At 37.1% G+C, this 19,093-nt stretch overlaps 1 protein-coding gene across 2 annotated transcripts in view; it reads right to left on the bottom strand.

The window, feature by feature from the left end:
• Positions 1-19,093, bottom strand: part of LOC115802051 (uncharacterized) — a 116,851-nt gene that overhangs the window by 87,845 nt on the left and 9,913 nt on the right. For both annotated transcript variants that reach the window (XM_089921971.1, XM_089921970.1), the window contains exon 2: positions 17,937-18,109. In XM_089921971.1, coding sequence (XP_089778097.1) covers positions 17,937-18,049 — 113 coding nt within the window. In that variant the 5' untranslated portion in view covers positions 18,050-18,109. The remainder of the gene's footprint in view (positions 1-17,936; positions 18,110-19,093) is intronic.

Here is a 19,093-nt window from a genome sequence, read left to right as displayed (position 1 = left end):
CTTAAAAAAAAAAAAGAGGTTAGCTTGATTATCCTATATCAGTCTGGGGAGGGCAAGAACATTTTCATGTTTTTAAAGCTCTGTAGTAGAGGAAAAAGCCATCTCTCTCACTACCGTTCCATGTGTGAACGTATGTACACATACATGCGTGTATAAGGGGGGTGCGGGCAGCTGGAGCACATGAACTCCAGGAGAAGGAAAACTCAAAGTATTATTTCAAATCTACAAACTGCCATAACATTTTCCATTTTACCTCCATACATTTAAATCTTCGGATTTGCTGACTTGAGAATCAAATTGTTAACATGACAACAAGCACTTCCACGTTTGAAAAGAAAGTGATTGGTAATAGAGAAGAAATCATGTGGACAAATTCCCCAAATCAACGATGAGCTGTTGTAACTACGCAGAGCAGGGTTCCAGGTCACCTGAAGGAACGTGATGGTCCAACTGAGGCAATGCTATCTGTGCCTATGGTACTTGATAAAGATGTACTGAATAAAGGGAGCTTTCTAAGTGTTTCTCATTATTGACAGTTTAAAGGGCAGGATATAACTGGAATCTCCAGTCAGCTGTAGATTCTTGAGGCCAAAATGAGTCATACGTGAGACAGTTAACTCCTGACGACCATTTCTTCATAGATATTCCACAGCTTCTGACTTCTGTGCCTACCACAGCTCCAGCTGCTGCTCAGTATGCTTTGCTCTCCACTGACCTAACACTGCCTTACATGCCTATCTTTCACTCCCTATGATTCAGAAACCAGATGTGACCCGAGAAAGAAACGCCTGTCCATTAGGGTGACACATTTGGCTCCGTTTCCAAACCAGCTTTTGAAGCACGTATCTGCAGCCCAGGTGCTGCAATGTCAGCTTAGGGAGCACGATAGGGAAGCAGGATTAGGAGGGAGGGCTCTTGATTTTGAAGGTTAGAAAAGCCTTAAGATAAAGGCAAGTTTCTGGATCTATGCTTTGTTGAAAACAGTAAATCCACTGAGGATCAAAGACATTTTAAAAGGAATGGGAACCTAGAGACTATCTATGGGGATTATCAGAAATTTGCTGTCTTGAAAGACAGATCTAAATTTCATTCATTGTACTTGACAGAACAAAGGATTTAAGCTAAATCTTTAAATTTCTGTAATGACCAATTGCTTTCAGCTTTGTTTTCTTCATATAAAATATTTTATCTAGATTTCAAAAGTTCCTTTCAGCTCATAATTCTGTCTCTCTATATATACAAAAACATAGCAATGTCTTCATTCTAGTACAGGATTTACTTCCAAACAGGATTCATTGACAAAGTTTCTGGGAGCCAATGGCAACTCCCTAATGATCTTTGTGAACTTTTGTAGTTTCCGGCTGAAAATCCCAATTTCACTCCCAGAAACAGAATCAGTAAATGCCTCATATTCTTCAGAGATACTAGGAAGGGTAAGTAAAGCAGATACTGGCAATTGGTCATACGAACTCCACAGGCTCTCTGCTAAGACATGACCTAAACCACTGTATCTGCACGTCCGGAAGCAGTACGGACACCACTTCCTCCTCCTTCAACACTGCATTCTGTGAATCATTCCCAAGAGAATTGTAGGAAGCAGTCAAAGAGTCTCAGTTTCTGAGGTAGAATTTTCACCAGAGAAAACATAGAAATGTAAAATGGTTCATCCCCACAGCCTTCATAAAATCTGAAGAATGTAAATAAAGAACATTTTTAATTCAGTAGACGGAAAATGAAATATCACTTACATACTTCTAAGCAAAAGTTAAGGATATAGTATATAAATAGGTCCATAATAATAAAATAGAAAGCTCAGGCAACATCTGAGTCATTCAGGTTACCAAGAACCTTTTTTTTTTCCTCAAAGCACATTGCCTGTAGAAAGCAGATTTTGTTATTTTTGAACTGTCCCTATCCTTAGTTGTCTCCCCTCTTCACTTGGTGTTTTTTTTTTTTTTTTTGGTACGCAGGCCTCTCACTGTTGTGGCCTCTCCCATTGCGGAGCACAGGCTCCGGACGCGCAGGCTCAGTGGCCATGGTTAACGGGCCCAGCCGCTCCGCGGTATGTGGGATCTTCCCGGACCGGAGCACAAACCCGTGTCCCTTGCATCGGCAGGCAGACTCTCAACCACTGTGCCACCAGGGAAGACTTTCACTTGGTGTTTTTAACCTTCACTCTTAGGTCTCTCAGAGTCTGTCTTATTTCTTCCAAACAAGATCATCATCAAAGTTTAAAAGACAAACTTCCTGGCAAACAGCCTGAAGTTTTAACCACACAAACAGCATTTCCACCCAAACCATAACATTATCAGTTAAACTAAAATATGGTGACAATTCTATTTAAATAAAAATTCCTGTCTCAAATGTCAACAGATCCAACATCGGGTTAGAGTGATATCCTGTTGTCAGATTTTGTCTCTGTTAGATAAACTATGACTCTTCAGCTTGTTATGGGACAGTGGATTCCAACAGAGAGTTGGCGCAGAAGAAATGCAACATAAGTGGAAGAACATATTTTTCATTCAGCCTGATCTTCCAGGCTTTGAGGAAAACCAAGTACCAACCATCAATTTTCTCTACTGCCTACTCATTCCCCCACTACCAGACTCATTCCCATGATATTAACTCCTTTGCTTCTCTCTAAAGTATGCATGCAACCCTTTAGCATTGTGCAGGCATAGAAAGTTGGTCTCCTACCTGAGTGTAGGGTCATGATTAACAGGAGGCAAAATACCTGACTTCTGCACACATCCAGACACAGCTGAGATTTGGATGTCCTTAGTTGACAGTTGCTTAGGTGGAACTGAATATACTTAAGAGCCATTGTTAACTCATGGCAAGAGAGGTTACTGAATCAGAAATTTTCTACTTGAGCTGGGAATAATCTTGGTAAGAGCCAAATTCTAGAACTTATTTGGAATATGGAGTGTTTCTTACATTTATAGTTATACAAATTCCATTGTTTTGCATCAAGTCCTAAAGGAGAGGCAGGTGAACAGCTCTAAGGTCAAGCACACAGGATGAGAGGCACTTTTTGAGAATCTGAGGAAATATCAAAGTCAAGATTAATATATCAGTGGTTCTGTCACCTACTATAAAATTATGTTTTAAGGTCTGTGTTTTAAGTATCAGTTTGTGTACAATAAATTGTAAGTATACACTAACAATTTACTTTATAGCTATTAAAATTGACTTGGTTTTCATAATCTATATATTTTTTAAAGCTAATATATTCCTATGATTCAAAATTCAATAGGCAAAGAAGATAAAAGTAAGGTTTTCCTCCCTCACTTATACCCTATCCACCTAGTTCTCCACCCACCACCCCCTTCTCCCAACAACAACCCGTGCTGTCCCATTCTTGCCTGTCTTTTCCTAGGTCTTTGACGCAAATTCACTCATATATCATTTTCTTCCTTCTCTTTGAACAAATGGTGGCACCTTATATAAACTATTCTGTCCCTTGCTTTTTTCCCCTTAATATATTAGATGAGAGATATTTTAATATAAGTTCATAGAGATCTTCTTCATTACTTTTTATGGCTGCATAATATTACATTGCAGGAAAATACAATATATTTAATCAATTCTCTGTTTTGAATATTTAGATTTTTTCCGATCTTTTGCTACTATGTTGAATCATATGAAATTCTACAATTGCTAACCTTGTACTTTTATCATTTTGCAGATGTACAAGTATATCTGTAGGATGAACTCCTGGAAGTTTAATTGTTAGAACAAGAAATATGTGTATTTGGAAGGACTTTCCTGGTGGTCCAGTAGTTAAGACTTCGCCTTCCAATGCAGGGGCTGCAGGTTCGATCCCTGGTTGGGGAGCTAAGATCCCACGTGCCTCGTGGCCAAAAAACCAAAACATAAAACAGAAGCCATATTGTAACAAATTCAATAAAGACTTTAAAGATGGTCCACATCAAAAAAAAATTCTTTAAAGAAACAGAAAAGAAATATGTGTATTTGTAACTTTAATAGATCTAAGCAATTTATTCATCAACCAACCCGGCCAACTATGTCCTCTAATTTGTTGCCTTTAAATCTGATAGGTAAAAAAATATATCTCAGTATAATTTTATCTACATTTATCTTATTGTGACTGAGTTTGAGCATCTTTTCTTAGCAGAAGAAGCATTTTTATTTCTTTTTCTGTTTGTTCATAGTATGACTGTTTTTACAGTGTCCATATTTTAGAATAACTTTATCAAGATATACAGTGTTTACCATTATGATTTACATTTTATTAGTTGAAGAAATCTCAGGAAATGGTCATTTTCTCTGTCATGGCATTATTTCTATCATACGTGATACAAATTAGGTTGATAAATTCATAGAAATCTACCTGAATAATTTTTCTAATCAGAGAATCTATAATACTGAAAATATTCTTTAAAATGACTCTCCCTAATTTTCTTTCTTCTACCAAATAATAATGCTTCAGTATGTTTTCTTTATTTGCTAGAAATATTGCTTACAATTGTCTACTTTCTCTCAGGAATTGTATTTTCTTTGTTTTTGAGTATTCTTTTGCCTCAAATCATAATAAATTTAGAGGATGCCCATGAACTTTGGGGCCTGAAACAAGGTTGTTATTCTATGAGTTAGATGAAGATAGGGGATTTGCAAAGTTCTAAGGAGATCATTCTGCCACTGTTGAGTGTCGAAGGACATTTTCAACTTTTCTGACTGGCAGTGAATTTGCAGGGCTACTGAAAAAAAAGCGTAAGACAGTGTGGAGCTGGGGAGAATAGGCAAAGGGTAGCTGAAAGAAAGAGGCCAAAGAGGAAGATTAAGGAGAAGAATTGAGGTTGTTTTCCTCACTAATCCATGGCATGTTCATGATAATTCATTTCTGTGGCTGAATCAATGCTCCTATAAATTTAAACTTGCTGAAAGTTACTGAGTGTGTTTAACATTGCCTTCCTTACTTCTACTTTAGTTCCAAAAGAAATCAATTAGTGTGCCTTGTTAGAAAACTGATTGATAAAGTTAATCAAATTATAAGCAAATATTTGTTGAGGGCTTACCATGGCAGACTTTGTTTTCTAGGCTATGGAGAGACAGCATTGAATAGGAAAGAGAAATGTCCTGCTCTCAGGAAGCTTACATTCTTGTGGCACCAGACAGATTAAAAAATATGAAAACAAAAATTAAAGACTATAAAAGAAATAGAGACAAGAAAGATGGGCCTTATAGTTAATAATTAACAAAGCAAAGCATTCTATATTTACTCTTGTGTTCCTAAGGCTTACTGAACTAACTTTCAAACAACTTTTCTATGTATCCCAAATGAGCTCATTAGTTATGATGTTAGTAAAATAAATCACTCAATTGGAAACAGCGTACAAAGTACAATCTATTTAATTTCTGATCCTTTGAGGTCTGTTAAAACTTGCCAGAATTCTAGCCTAACATATATCTCTAAGAATGTAATAAAAAATGTGCATGAAAATGTTTGCTGAGAATCCTTCCTTGGTTAAGAAATAGATTAAATGATCTGGTGAAACATGATTTTATTAGCTTGAACGATGGTCCAAATTAGACTAATAGGGGAAAAGAAATATAAGATAGAAACTTCAAAAAGTAGAAATATAAAATTTAAATGATTATGAGATAGGAGTGGAAAGGGAGGGAAAGGTTTAGAAAAACTTTCAAGGGCATGAATTTGGCAATGCTTTAATTGTAAAATATGATTAATGAATATGACAGAATTTGGAGAACTTAAAAGTACAAATTGTTTACAGTCCTGGTCCAGGCATAACTGCTGGCTAAATCTGTAACTGTTGAAGATTTCTCCACTGTTTCCTTACTTAGTCTTCAGCCAAGTATCCATTTCCTTTTGCTCTTAAAGCCAGATGAATGACATTTTAATTTTTACATTATCTCTTTTTTCTCCTACCTACAGTTTTAGAAGCAAGTTTATCTCACCAACAAATTAAAATGGAAAACAGCCCAGTCCAGGGAAAAATAACAATGAACCAAAGATTTGCAGTGTAGCTTCAGATGCCCACAGTGTGCTCAGTATTGAAACACTCTTGTTCACCAATCTGTTTATCTCTTTATCCTCCTCCCTCTAGAATGTAAACTCCATGAGAGCAGTGTCCTTTCCTATTTTGTTCAATACCTTTTCCCCAAATATATTTCAGATTGCCGAGCATAAATATTTGCTCAACCAACAAATCCAAAAATGCACTTAAATTCCAGCTTAAATTCCTTCTTTGCTACAGCTTAAAATTATTTTCTCTTGTTTAACCTCCATTTGAATAAGAATCAGTTTATCATAATAAAAAACAATTTCCTAATATTTTGATAGTAGTCTTAAAACCCACTTTGAAGAACTGGGTTAGTCTATGTTTGGTTTTAGTTTAATGTTACTGACTCATCCTAGAGACCCTTGATGACCAAATCCTTTTCGAAGATATTATAGGTCATAATGGACAGGGGTCCTTATTTGTTATACTATATTCTTTATTTGTTTCTACCCACCACATGTTTTGAAAGGATTTCAGGCAGCTTTGTGGATCCACTGGCATGTTTGTTCTTATTAAAGTTATTAAATTCTCAAATTGCATAACCTGTTGCTAGGCATGTAAGAGATCCTCAGTGTATCAGTGATATTAGACTGTTTACTCAGAAAAATTTCTAACCTGATTAATAAGACACATAGAGAATAATAGAAACAACTTCTAAAGTTTAGTTTCTCTTCTCTGGTACTTATATTGACTTTATACTTTCCAAACTCTCTCACATACAAGTCACTCATCAGTCATCGTCAACTGTCTAGGGGGTCCTGTCCCATCTATTGCTTAATCCTGGTTAACTAACTTCAGGCACTGGAGGGAGTAAACTCATCCTTCTAAAATGTTGCATTATTTCTAGAGTTCTAAAAGAGGGATTACATTTTGTGAAGCACAGAATGTCCAACCAGGGAGTGACTTGGTCATTTTGAGCTCATCCAGTATCTCATATCCGTAATTTGAGGATACATTGTTCGTAAAAACGAAAACAGACCTTAACTTCAGGAGCTTTCATGAATCTCCCATTGTCAGTATTGCAATTTTGCCTGGCCTCTGTTATGCTCAACAATTTACAAACAAATATTATATTTATAAGGATGCTACGTGGAAATCAACATGATCTTTAGTTACCCTAAAGACCAGTCTTTAGGGAAAATCTGCAAAAATGATCACGCTATATAGCACATCACAGAGAGTAATAGTTCTAAAACAGAACACTCATGTGACAGTCATAAAAAGGAATCAGAGACTTTTTCTATACAGAGCCTGTATTTTAAAGATGTTGACAGTCAGGATATCAAAGCAAGCCATTTGTGTTATGTCTCCTGTGTCTATTCAAAATGAGAAGGTCAAGGAAATTTGCCAGGTATTTTAAATAAACACCTGCTGGTTAGTGTCCTGTACCAGAACAAGCAAAAGCTCAAGAGGCTCTATTTCTTGTAGGTAGAAAATGCTTTTTATGTCCAAAAAGGTAAATTCTCTCACATAAATTATAAATTTTCTCATTAAAATATTTGAGTTTAAAAAACCCTCAAAAAGTACAATGTACGGGTGGCCATTTAAAAGACAAAAAGAAATTTTTTGTGTATGCTAAGACACAATAAGTTATGCAGGGCTTCAAAAGTAAAACAAGCTCTTAAAAATATCAAGCCACAGTACACCATGCCCCATAGCTCTGCTCTAGAATGTGAACAAGAGGACATCTCTGATAAAGATATCATGTCCTTACTGACATCCAAACACCAACAGACTAAATGCCATATGAATATTATTTCATTTAAAGATTATAACAGTGCCCAAGCATCATTCACACTTTATAGATCAAGAAACTAAGGCTTGGGGAGGTCACACATGCAGCCAGTAAGAGGTGATATTTGAGATTTGAGCCTACTGCTATCTGACTCCAAAGGATGCTCTTATCCTTTCTACAACCAGCCCCTTCCCGAGGTGGTATGAAGTTAATTACTGGGCTACATTTTGTACATATATTTCTTATTGCACATTTTGGCACTAAATTGTTCATCATTATTTACCTCTTGATCTCTTTTAGAATCTGAATTCCCTAAGGGCAACTCTACATCTTATTTATCTCCATAGCCCCAGTACCACTCACAGCCTTGTCCCTCTTGAAGCAGGTACTCAGTGACAGCTGAAATGAACTGAAAGGGTCTATCGATCTCGGGTCCTGTAAGAGTTTGCTAAATCCAAATATTCTGTTTTTCCCTGTCACCAAAGCAACCCGACATCACGATATCATTTTTTGCCCCCTCACCTCACTGCTAATGTCCATTCACTGGTGTCTCATTCATAGATCCTTCTGGCCACCTTCCCGCCTTCACTGAAATGTTTCTCCCCTGATGACATCTCTCTCACCATGGGCTACCTGGAGCAGAGGCAGCTCATTCCACCATATCACACTTCCCACAGAATCTACAGATCATGTCGACCTTCCCCTCACTTCTCAACCCTTTGAGGTTCATGTTATCTGGCTTATGAATCAGTCCCTCTTTAAATGTCTCTTGACAATAAGTGGCTTCATTCATATGAATCATTCATTTATTCATTCATTCAGTAAAGTTTATTGAGTGTTTAATATGCACCAAGTGCAGAGGGTAAAAGATGGATGATTGACTAGTAAGGAACATGGATTGTAGTAAATGATCATATCATATGGCAACATTATTATAGTAATATACAATATGTTGAAGGAGGGATCGCATCCATGCATTCAACTAGCACCTTAGAATTCAAAATCTTACCTCCAGTTCAGATGTCTCTTCTGCCTTTCTGAAACGATTACCACCTCAAGAAACATCTAAAACCAAAGCTGTCAATATTTTTCCCTAGGCTCCTTCTCCAGGCTTCCATATCCCTCATCACCACCAACCATGCATATCCCTAAATTAGAAACCATAGTACAAGGACAGAAATCTCAAATGGTTATAGAGGAGAAATAGAATCCCTAAGTGAGTGAAATAGGACGGGTTAAACAACTGGGAAAGGTAGAAACTGTGGCAAACTGAAAACCACAGTTTTTTTGGTCACATTTTTAGGAGACCATCGCTGATCCATTCCTAGCAATTACTGCAGCTCAGGAATATGAGCCCAGTTCTGCCACATCTTGCAATTTTTAACAAGAACCTGGGAATCCAGATTTTTGTGAGCAATTCCCTAATCTGTCTAACGTTATGCAGCCGGTTAAGGATCACCAGTATATGTGAAAAGCATTAGGTGAGAGGTTGTTAAGGAGCAGTGTAGACATAGCATGTTAAAGCATCACCCAGGACTTCCCTGGTAGTCCAGTGGCTAAAACTCCACACTCCCAGTGCATGGGGCCTGGGTTCGACCCCTGGTCAGGGAAATAGATCCCACATGCCGCAACTAAGGGTTCGCATGCAGCAACTAAAGATCCCACGTGCCACAACTAAGACCCGAAGCAGCCAAATAAATAAATATATAAATACATATTTTTTAAAAAAAGCATCGCCCCACAGAGAACTTTCTAATTACAAAAGGGAGAAGACATCTTCACAATGGAGAAGTCGAGTGCAGACCACTTTGAGCAAGTGCTCAAACTTCACAGCACCAATAACAATAAGAGAAACTGACTTATGTGCTCCTGCTAAAATCCAGTGGGAAGTCTGTACACGACAGTCCCCAAAAGTTTTAACCTGAATCTAATCATGAGGAAACAATCAGGCAAATCAAACTTAAGGGGCATTCTCCAAAACAACTGAACTGAACTCATCATAAATGCCACAAAATGTCACAAAAGACAAACAAAGGTGGGACCCTGTTTTACAGAAAAGAAGACTAAAGAGACATGACAACTAAATGCAATATGCGATTATTAAGTGGATCTTGGATTTAAAACATACACACATGCACACACACACATACAACATTGTTGGGGCAACTGGGAAACGTGAATATGGATGGTAGAGAAGCTAATGTTATTGTATCGTATTAAACTTCTGGAGTTTGATAATGATATGGAGATTTTTCTAGGAGAATATCCCTTTTCTTAGGACATATACGCTTGAGTATTTAGGAGTGAAGTGACCTGATGCTTGAAACTTGCTTTCAGTTGACTCAGGAAAAAAAAAGCGGGGGGAAAAAGAAAAAAAGTGAAAAATAAATGTAGAAAAATTAACAATTGATAATTGTTAATTATCAATTGACAGCAATATGGCGTATGTATGGGTAGCCTTAAACAATTGTGTCCTTGTACAATTTTTTTTCTAAATAAAAGTTACCTAGAATCAGAAGAATAAAAGAAAAACACTTTGTTGAACCACACTCCCTCCTCCAAAAAAATGCTCCTAATTTATAAACCTCTGACTGAGGCAGATTTAGCCTTTAGACCAGCCCTAGTCTGCAGTTGGTTTAGAAGGATCCCTTCCTCTTTCTCATTTTATTTCCAGGCTCATTCTCATGCTGAAACTTCTCTGTCACCAGCTCACTGCTCCTAACTTTTTAATCCCCACTTCCCAGCCCCAGTTCACACCTTAAATTTCTAACTGGTTTTATAACCACAGCCCCTCTGCCTCCCCTCTCTCCTGCCAATCTATGCTCTGTGGCCAAGTCTTTTTCTAAAACACAATCTATCTAATCATCTCTTGCTCTCCAGTGCTCAGAAGAAAGTCTAAACGTACTTGCAAGCAAATGAAATGACCTTCGCCGCCTGTCTCCAGACTGCATGCCTCTTCCCCTCTCTTTTCAATAATATTGTCTATGCACAATTCAAAACTGTTTACTAGTCCTCACACACCTCACACACCACACAATTTTATTCTCTTGCTCAAGTGTGTCACTCTGCTACAAGGACTTTCCTTCCCTTATAGGTCTAGCAAATTCCTATCCAGCATTCAAAACCCCCGTCAAGGGGAGTTCCCTGGTGGTCTAGTGGTTAGGATTCGGAGCTCTCACTGTTGTAACCCAGGTTCAATCCATGGTTGGGAAACGGAGATCCCACTAAAAACCCAGTCAAAAATCAACTTCAGGGAATATCACCCCTCTCCTATGAAGGAATGAAGAGGTTCGTCCTGTATTCCTTTCTATGTGTCTACTGTTGTGTCTCCATCTCTTCCTTCAAATTTTATGTTCCTTGAAAGCAGGAACCCAAGCCTAGAAGGATGCCTCTTGCTTGGGAAACATAAACATTTGATGAGTTGATTGTCTTTAAAACTGCTTTATTCAGGGACTTCCCTGGGGACGCAGTGGTTAAGAATCTGTCTGCCAACGCAGGGGACACCTGTTCGAGCCCTGGTCCAGGAAAATCCCACATGCCGCGGAGCAGCTAAGCCCATGCACCACAGCTACTGAGCCTGTGCTCTAGAGCCCACGAGTCACAACTACTGAAACCCGCGGACCTAGAGCCCGTGCTCCGCAACAAGAGAAGACACCACAATGAGAAGCCTGTGCACCACAACGAAGAGTAGTCCCCGCTCGCCTCAACTAGAGAGAGCCTGTGCGCAGCAATGAAGACCCGAAAGCAGTCGTAATTTAATTAATTAATTACTTTTTAAAAAATTGCTTTACTCAGTCTGTTTCTATTTTAGCACTTTCTCTGGAAAAGCTATTCTATTCAGAGAAGGTCCTAGATGGGTACCCTGTGAGAGGTAGCTAAGCATTAGAAGGTAATCAAAAACAAACTGATGAAATGTTGGGGAGAATTACTTGCTTCAAAAACAAAATTAAGTTTCTGGGCCTATCTTAGATGAGAAGAAAATAAATCCCAGAGCCAAGGCCTTCAAAGCCTGACAGATGAGTTTTGTTGCTGTGAGGTGTTAAAGGCTTAACTTCTCCGCTTCCAGGCTTAACTTCTCCGCTTCCAAGCGTCTGTGCTCTCAAGACCTTTTTCTGTTTCTTGGGAAATTCTAAACATATTACCATGGCCTTTTCAATGCGAGGGTCTGTTTCCTGTAACTCTGCGCCTCCTTTCAATTAAGATCAAATGGAATTCGACATGAAGTGGATCCACGACTCTTTCTCAAGCTAATGTTAATTATAACTTTGGTGGATGCATTGTAGCTTGTTCTCAGCCTATCTGGTTTTATGAGCAGACAGGGGCAAAGCTTCAAGGAGACTGAGCATTCTGCCTCTATTATTATCGTGTTTGCTTGTAATAATATATAGGAATTTTTTCTTCCCAGAAAATCTTCACATAATTATTTCTTATATTGAAAGCATTAATCTTCCCTGGAAGCTAACAATAAAAGTGTCTTTTTATTCACTTTTGCTATATTCTTTAGGTAATTTGTAAAAACTCAGATATTTTGTTCTGACATATTTAATGTGAAATTTGCTACCTTAAAAATATAATATTTGAACAATTTACTGTTGTGTGAAAGGCTTTAACCACCTCTGAACCAAAAATCTTGAAAATAATATGTGGTAACTAAGTGAACACAATTGACCCTCAGTGGTGGATACATATCACAAGCGTCAACATACCTACTGTTTCCTTAAACAAGAGTTTGCAAAGAGGCAGGTGAGTCAGTTAGGTGTACCAGATAAAATGCAGGTAAACAGATAAACAAATTCAAATTTAACGGGAGGTCCTGTATTTTTACTTGCTAGACCTGGCAACTCTAAATGTAGGCTGGTTTTATTTAGTAAATACACTGTTTTTAAAAATCCAGTTATCTTTTCTTTTTTAATGGGAAGATTTGGCAACATTGGGCTCACATTTTTACATTACATCAGCTGGAGCTGAGTATGCATTGCCCATGCTATAAGTGATCCTTTGCTCTCTAGCTCAACACAGTCGCCACCTGGCCCACTCCTGATTCCTGAATCCTACAGGCATGAGTTTTTGACAGTGGTCCAGTCCACTCTCTGTTTACAAACTGGGTAGTTGCATACACCTACCAGCTGCACCTAGACTGTGCCCAAATTCCAGCTGAGAAGCAGGTAATTTTCATAGAATTGCACACATTTGTACTGATTATGCATTGTTGTATCCTATCATATATGCCTCAAATATACAAGTTATTTTTCAGATACTCTACAGTTCTTACTTTCTTTTCCAGCCCACCAGTCAGTTCAGCCTCAGCCCTAAGCATTTTAGGTGACATACAAAGCTATAGTGGAAAAGCAGTGATTTTAAATGAGAATAGTGAGTATTTTAATCCCTGTTCAATACCTAAAATAATCATATGACTTTAAAAGTTTATTTAATCTTTCAACATATCAATTTTCCCATCTGAAAAAAATATAGAGGCTGGACAAAATGTCTATTGCTTTAAGTATATATTACTGTTAATAATTGATGACTCTATGATAAAGTTAGTTTATAGTCAAGTCTTTCTGAAACTCTAGAATCAGAACATCAACTCCTGAGGCAAACAGTTAAGTAAGTTTCCCGTATTATTGTAAAGTTTTATGACATTAGAAAACATTCATCTATTGTCAGACTTGCATAGCATCACTACAGATTGCTAGGAGACTGTAAATGTTTTTACAAGCATAAAGCCTTCACTTTTTCCTACTGCTATCTACTGCAAAAAAAGTTTGCACAGCTACTGGTCCAAACATACCCCTTCTATTGACTCAGAGTAACAGATAAAGCCTTTAAAGATCTAAGTTGAAGAAAGAAAAAACTGTTTATTATCATTTAATCCACGGAGGGAGGGGACAATATAAACAAGTCTCAAATTTCAATAATGTCCTTGAAGAGCTATTCCTAGCAGAGCTTTGGTTGATGTAGATCTACCAGACACACTGGACTTTAAAAAACAGGGAGGTGAAACTGTCTTCCAGGCTGTAGAGACAAGACCACACCTGAATACACCCAATCTCTCTGAAAGAATTAAGTACCTACCTCATCATAAAAACCTCCCTTTATGCAAACTAACCAGATTGCCTCAACCTTAAATGAATGCAAACACTTTCTCAATAGATGCATTTATCTCCCCCAACAGCTTTTTCTAAGTTCCTGTAATCATAGGTCATTGCTTTGCATAAAGGTAAACATCATTCCTACCCTTATTCCCACAATTAACTTCCAAATTTAAATTATTCTGTTGTAAAAACTGAAGAACGAGCCAGACAAATGGTATCCTGGAGAGAGAATTCATTAGCCATGGGACCAGGAAAATTCTTCTAAAGTTTATTAAATTGTTATCTTTAAAAAATTATAATCATCCATTGTTATATTTAGTAATTACATAGAATTAAAATGAACCAAAGGAATTAAAGTGAAATGAAAGAGCACAATAGGAAGATGTGATAAAAATTTGCAAAAAATTCAGATTTGGCAGTGACCCTACTTATTCTGCCTATAATTTAGTTTAAAAAATGTAGCAGAAAACAAAATATCCAGGTTATTAGGTTCTTAAAATAGATTATATGAGCAACTTTAAATATTACCCATATCTCTACAAAGCTACATAGATAAAATTTTAGTTATGATGCTATTTTGAAACTAATTTTTAAAAAGGCATTAATGCAGGTGTCTACTAGAAATACTATAAAATTATTCAGAAAAAAAAGAGCATTCTAAGCTTAAGCTTAATCTACTTCATCTCTATTTAATAAATGTTTGACCACTCACCGATGAAACATAATAAGCAAATAAAAAATTTATCATCTCAGTAGAATAAAGATGCCATGTCAATGCACTGCCATTTCATGGTTAGTGTATCAACAAGTAAGTAAATGTTAACAATACTTTATGTTGTATTTTTATATCTGGTAGTAGGCCCAGAAATGCCTTACAAAGATAGCAAAAATACTAATTAATAAAAGTTAGAAAAAAAAAATGTTGGAACAGGTTAGAGCAAACCAAGTAAGAGGATAATTTAACAAGGATGCTAGAAGTTCTATACACCTTATATGCTATGGAGGTATGGAGCCTCTAGCATACAAAGGGCAGTACTTAAATAAATAAATAAAAAGCCTTTGTATGATGCTTAGCAAAGAAGTTTTTGACCTCTTTTTCTTCTGGGAAAAAAAAATGAGAATAAAAATTGTGGTTGTTTTGAAATTAAATATACACACATTCTCAGAACAGTACTTGGCACAGAGCAAAAAATTAAAAAATACTACCAGTGACTATTATAATTTTGGTTTGTGGGAAGATAATGGCAGAAGGAAAAGGCAGATGAGAAAAACGTCTTTTTGCATGAAAATCTCTTTCATAGCACACTATGTTCTACGTTATATAGAAATAATATTGTCTTTAGGACCACCTCAATGGCAAGTGATGATTCTGACCTTTTTTAAGTTTGATGGAGAAAATGAGATGAGGCATTAAAAGAATACAAAGGTGAATGCACAAACACAACGAGAAATATAAAATGGCAAAATTTTCAGTCTTTCAATGGGGTTTTATAGACTTCATCATCACAGGACTATACACCCATACTATTTTTTGTTAAATGTAAGAGTAGAAAAAAATTTTAAATATAGACATATTTAGCTGTGGGGCTCATTCATATGTAACTGTCTACTTTTTAACACCTGTCAAGCCACATAATTACACATTTCAGATATGGCTAGGAAGTAAAATATATAGCTTTGTCAATGTTTCTTTATTACATTGATGTGAGAAAATGAAGGGTTTTATTCATGAGTGAAAATATTTACCATTGGGTCCCACTTTGTTTTAAGTCGTGTGCAAAGCACTGAAAATTCAAAGATACAAGGAGAGTGCTTATCCTCAACTAAATCCCTTAATTTATAGAGAGCTAACCTGTCTTTATGTATCAAAATTGCATCTTCAGCAACCAGAATGACATTCTTTATGTTGAATATTGGAGATGGCTCAGAAGAAAAGGCAAAAAAAAAAAAGAAGGAAAGAAAGTGTAACTATAGTTTACTAGGAGAGAGAAAATAGTTAAGGAAAAAAAAAAAAGGAATCCAAGCTGACAGATATATTGAGAGTTGGAAATATAAAAGAGAAAACAATTATATTATGTTTTTGATCATGATGCTTATTAAACATTAATATGTTTAAAAAGAAAAATTAAAATCTCAGTTTCCTAACTTTGGAAAATAAATGATGAGAAATACGATATGAAATGTCCAGAGAAGTCAAGAGATTAGAATCAGACCACAGGATGTGTTCTGAAATAACATACTAGGCTTCAACCAGTAATTCATGTTGAACAATGGAATGAAATGAGATCATCTTGGTAATTAACAATGGTGGGGCAAGAAGAATAGGCATAATACCTATATGAGTAACTAATGCTAAGTGTGTGATATAGTTACCAGTCTGTGATATAATAAGAAAATTGTAAAGTTTAAAACTAATAGAAGTTACACATTAAAGGTACTGTTCTTGTAGAAATGGCAAAGGAGTAAGTCAATTAAGTAACATCTAATAGTATATATTTGTTTCTAGAGTTTCAATAGCAAAACCCTGGTTAAAGATTTGATCAAGGTGGGAATGTGAAGTGGTAGAGCCACTGTGGAGAACAGTATGGAGGTTCCTTAAAAAACTACAAATAGAACTACCATATGACCCAGCAATCCCACTACTGGGCATATATCCTGAGAAAACCATAATTCAAAAATAGTCATGTACCAAAATGTTCATTGCAGCTCTATTTACAATAGCCCGGAAATGGAAACAACCTAAGTGCCCATCATCGGATGAATGGATAAAGAAGATGTGACACACATATACAATGGAATATTACTCAGCCATAAAAAGAAACGAAATAGAGCTATTTGTAATGAGGTGGATAGACCTAGAGTCTGTCATACAGAGTGAAGTAAGTCAGAAAGAGAAAGACAAATACCGTATGCTAAAACATATATATGGAATTTAAGAAAAAAAATGTCATGAAGAACCTAGGGGTAAGACAGGAATAAAGACACAGACCTACTAGAGAACGGACTTGAGGATATGGGGAGGGGGTAGGGTGAGCTGTGACAAAGCGAGAGAGAGGCATGGACATATATACACTACCAAACATAAGGTAGATAGCTAGTGGGAAGCAGCTGCATAGCACAGGGAGATCAGCTCGGTGCTTTGAGACTGCCTGGAGGGGTGGGCTAGGGAGGGTGGGAGGGAGGGAGACGCAAGAGGGAAGAGATATGGGAACATATGTATATGTATAACTGATTCACTTTGTTATAAAGCAGAAGCTAACACACCATCGTAAAGCAATTATACCCCAATAAAGATGTTAAAAAAAAAAATTGACCAATTACACAAATGTATAAGGATTTCGCTAGTACAGTAGTCTTCTCCCCTTATCCATGGCGGATACGTTCCAAGACCCCCCAGTGGATGCCTGAAACCGAGGATAGTACCAAACCCTATATATACTACTTTTTTCCTATACATACATATGTATGATAAAGTTTAATTTAAAAAGTAGGCACAGGGCTTCCCTGGTGGCACAGTGGTTAAGAATCCGCCTGCCAGTGCAAGGGACACGGGTTCAAGCCCTGGTCCAGGAGGATCCCACATGTTGCAGAGCAACTAATCCCATGCACCACAGCTACTGAGCCTGCACTCTAGAGCCCACAAGCCACAACTACTGAGCCCACGAGCCACAACTACTGAGCCCACGAGCCACAACTACTGAGCCCACGTGCCACAACTACTGAAGCCCGTGCGCCTAGAGCCCGTGTTCCACAATAAAAAAAACCACTGCAATAAGAAGCTCGTGCACCACAAAGAAGGGTAGCCCCCACTCACTGCAACTAGAGAAAGCCCAGGCACAGCAACAAACACCCAATGCAGCCAAAAATAAATAGATAAAATAAATAAATTTATTTTAAAAAATTAGACACAGTAAGAGATTAACAAGTTATAATAAAGTAGATAACTATAACACTGTACTCTAATAAAAGTTATGTGAATATGGCCTTTGTCTCTCTCAAAACATCTTATTATACTGTACTTACCCTTCTTCTTGTGATGATGTGAGATGATAAAATGCCTACCTGATGAAATGAGGTGAGGTGAACGATGCAGGCATCATGATGTAGCACTGGACATATTGGCCTTCTGACAATATGTCAGGAGGATCATTAGCTTCAGGTGATCCCCGGATCATTAAGCCTTGATGATGTCAATGGTTGAACATCAGGAGCCGATGATGTGATACCTGGGAATCCTGGGAAGGACAGAGCGGGAGGGCAAAAGCTTTCATTGTGCTACTCAGAACAATTGAAAACCCATGAATTGTTTACTTCTGGAATTTTCTATTTAATATTTTGGGACCAAGACTGACATAGGGTCCCAAACTGAAACCAAGGAAAGTGAAACTGCAGAGGAGGGGCTACTGTAAACGTTGTCTCCCTGCAAGGGGGTTGTATTATTTAATTAGACCTCCATATTCTAGAGTCTGAGCCTAGAAATCATGGATGAGTTTAAAATTGAGAGGTCAAAGATGACTGGATTAGCTAACTCAAAAGAGACTAAGGTATAGCTTCAGGGCTAATGTATTTGTGTACTATTTATATTTTGGAACTTGTAAATATGTGTGGCATAGCTATATTCTTTTCATGTAAACTGGTCTCCATGGAAAGTCAGTTTAAGAAAGTCAGTTTATGATTAGATAGTCGAACATGAAGGGGGAATTTGTTATGTAACTGAAATATCTAGTGGCACTAAGTTCCAAGAGTCTGAGGCCTACATCTGCACCAAATGGATGGGATACCTGCCTCAAGACTTTCACTAGATACATGTCAATGTCTGACTCGCTGCAATTTTATTTTCTGTTTTCTAGCTAAATATCTTTTCAGTTTGAGCTTTCCATACATTTTACAATTGATTTTATTTGAGTTTACTAAACATTCCAGTGAGATTACACCCAGAATGCTATGTTAGCATATTGGGTGTTTCCAAAGTCTTTAGTGAAAAATTTAAAGCAACTTTCGGTTACTCTCATAGATAGCTAATCTTATTGCAGAATTATAGATTTTACTAGTTTAACTCTCAGGAGCCATCTTCTTCCCTAATTCCCAAGGGCTTGAGCAGCACACATTCTAGGTTCTACTTACAAACTTTATTTTTGGTTGCAAAACAAGTTCTCAATTTGACTGGGGAAAAAATTATACATTTTTCCTTATTTAGTTAATGAAATTATGCTATGTTT

This window comes from Delphinapterus leucas, chromosome 12 (assembly GCF_059928025.1).
Source record: "Delphinapterus leucas isolate spDelLeu-1000000601 "Yukka" chromosome 12, BTC_Dleu_Yukka2, whole genome shotgun sequence".
Taxonomy (NCBI): Eukaryota; Metazoa; Chordata; class Mammalia; order Artiodactyla; family Monodontidae; genus Delphinapterus; species Delphinapterus leucas.
This window is presented reverse-complemented; position numbering and strand designations above follow the sequence as displayed.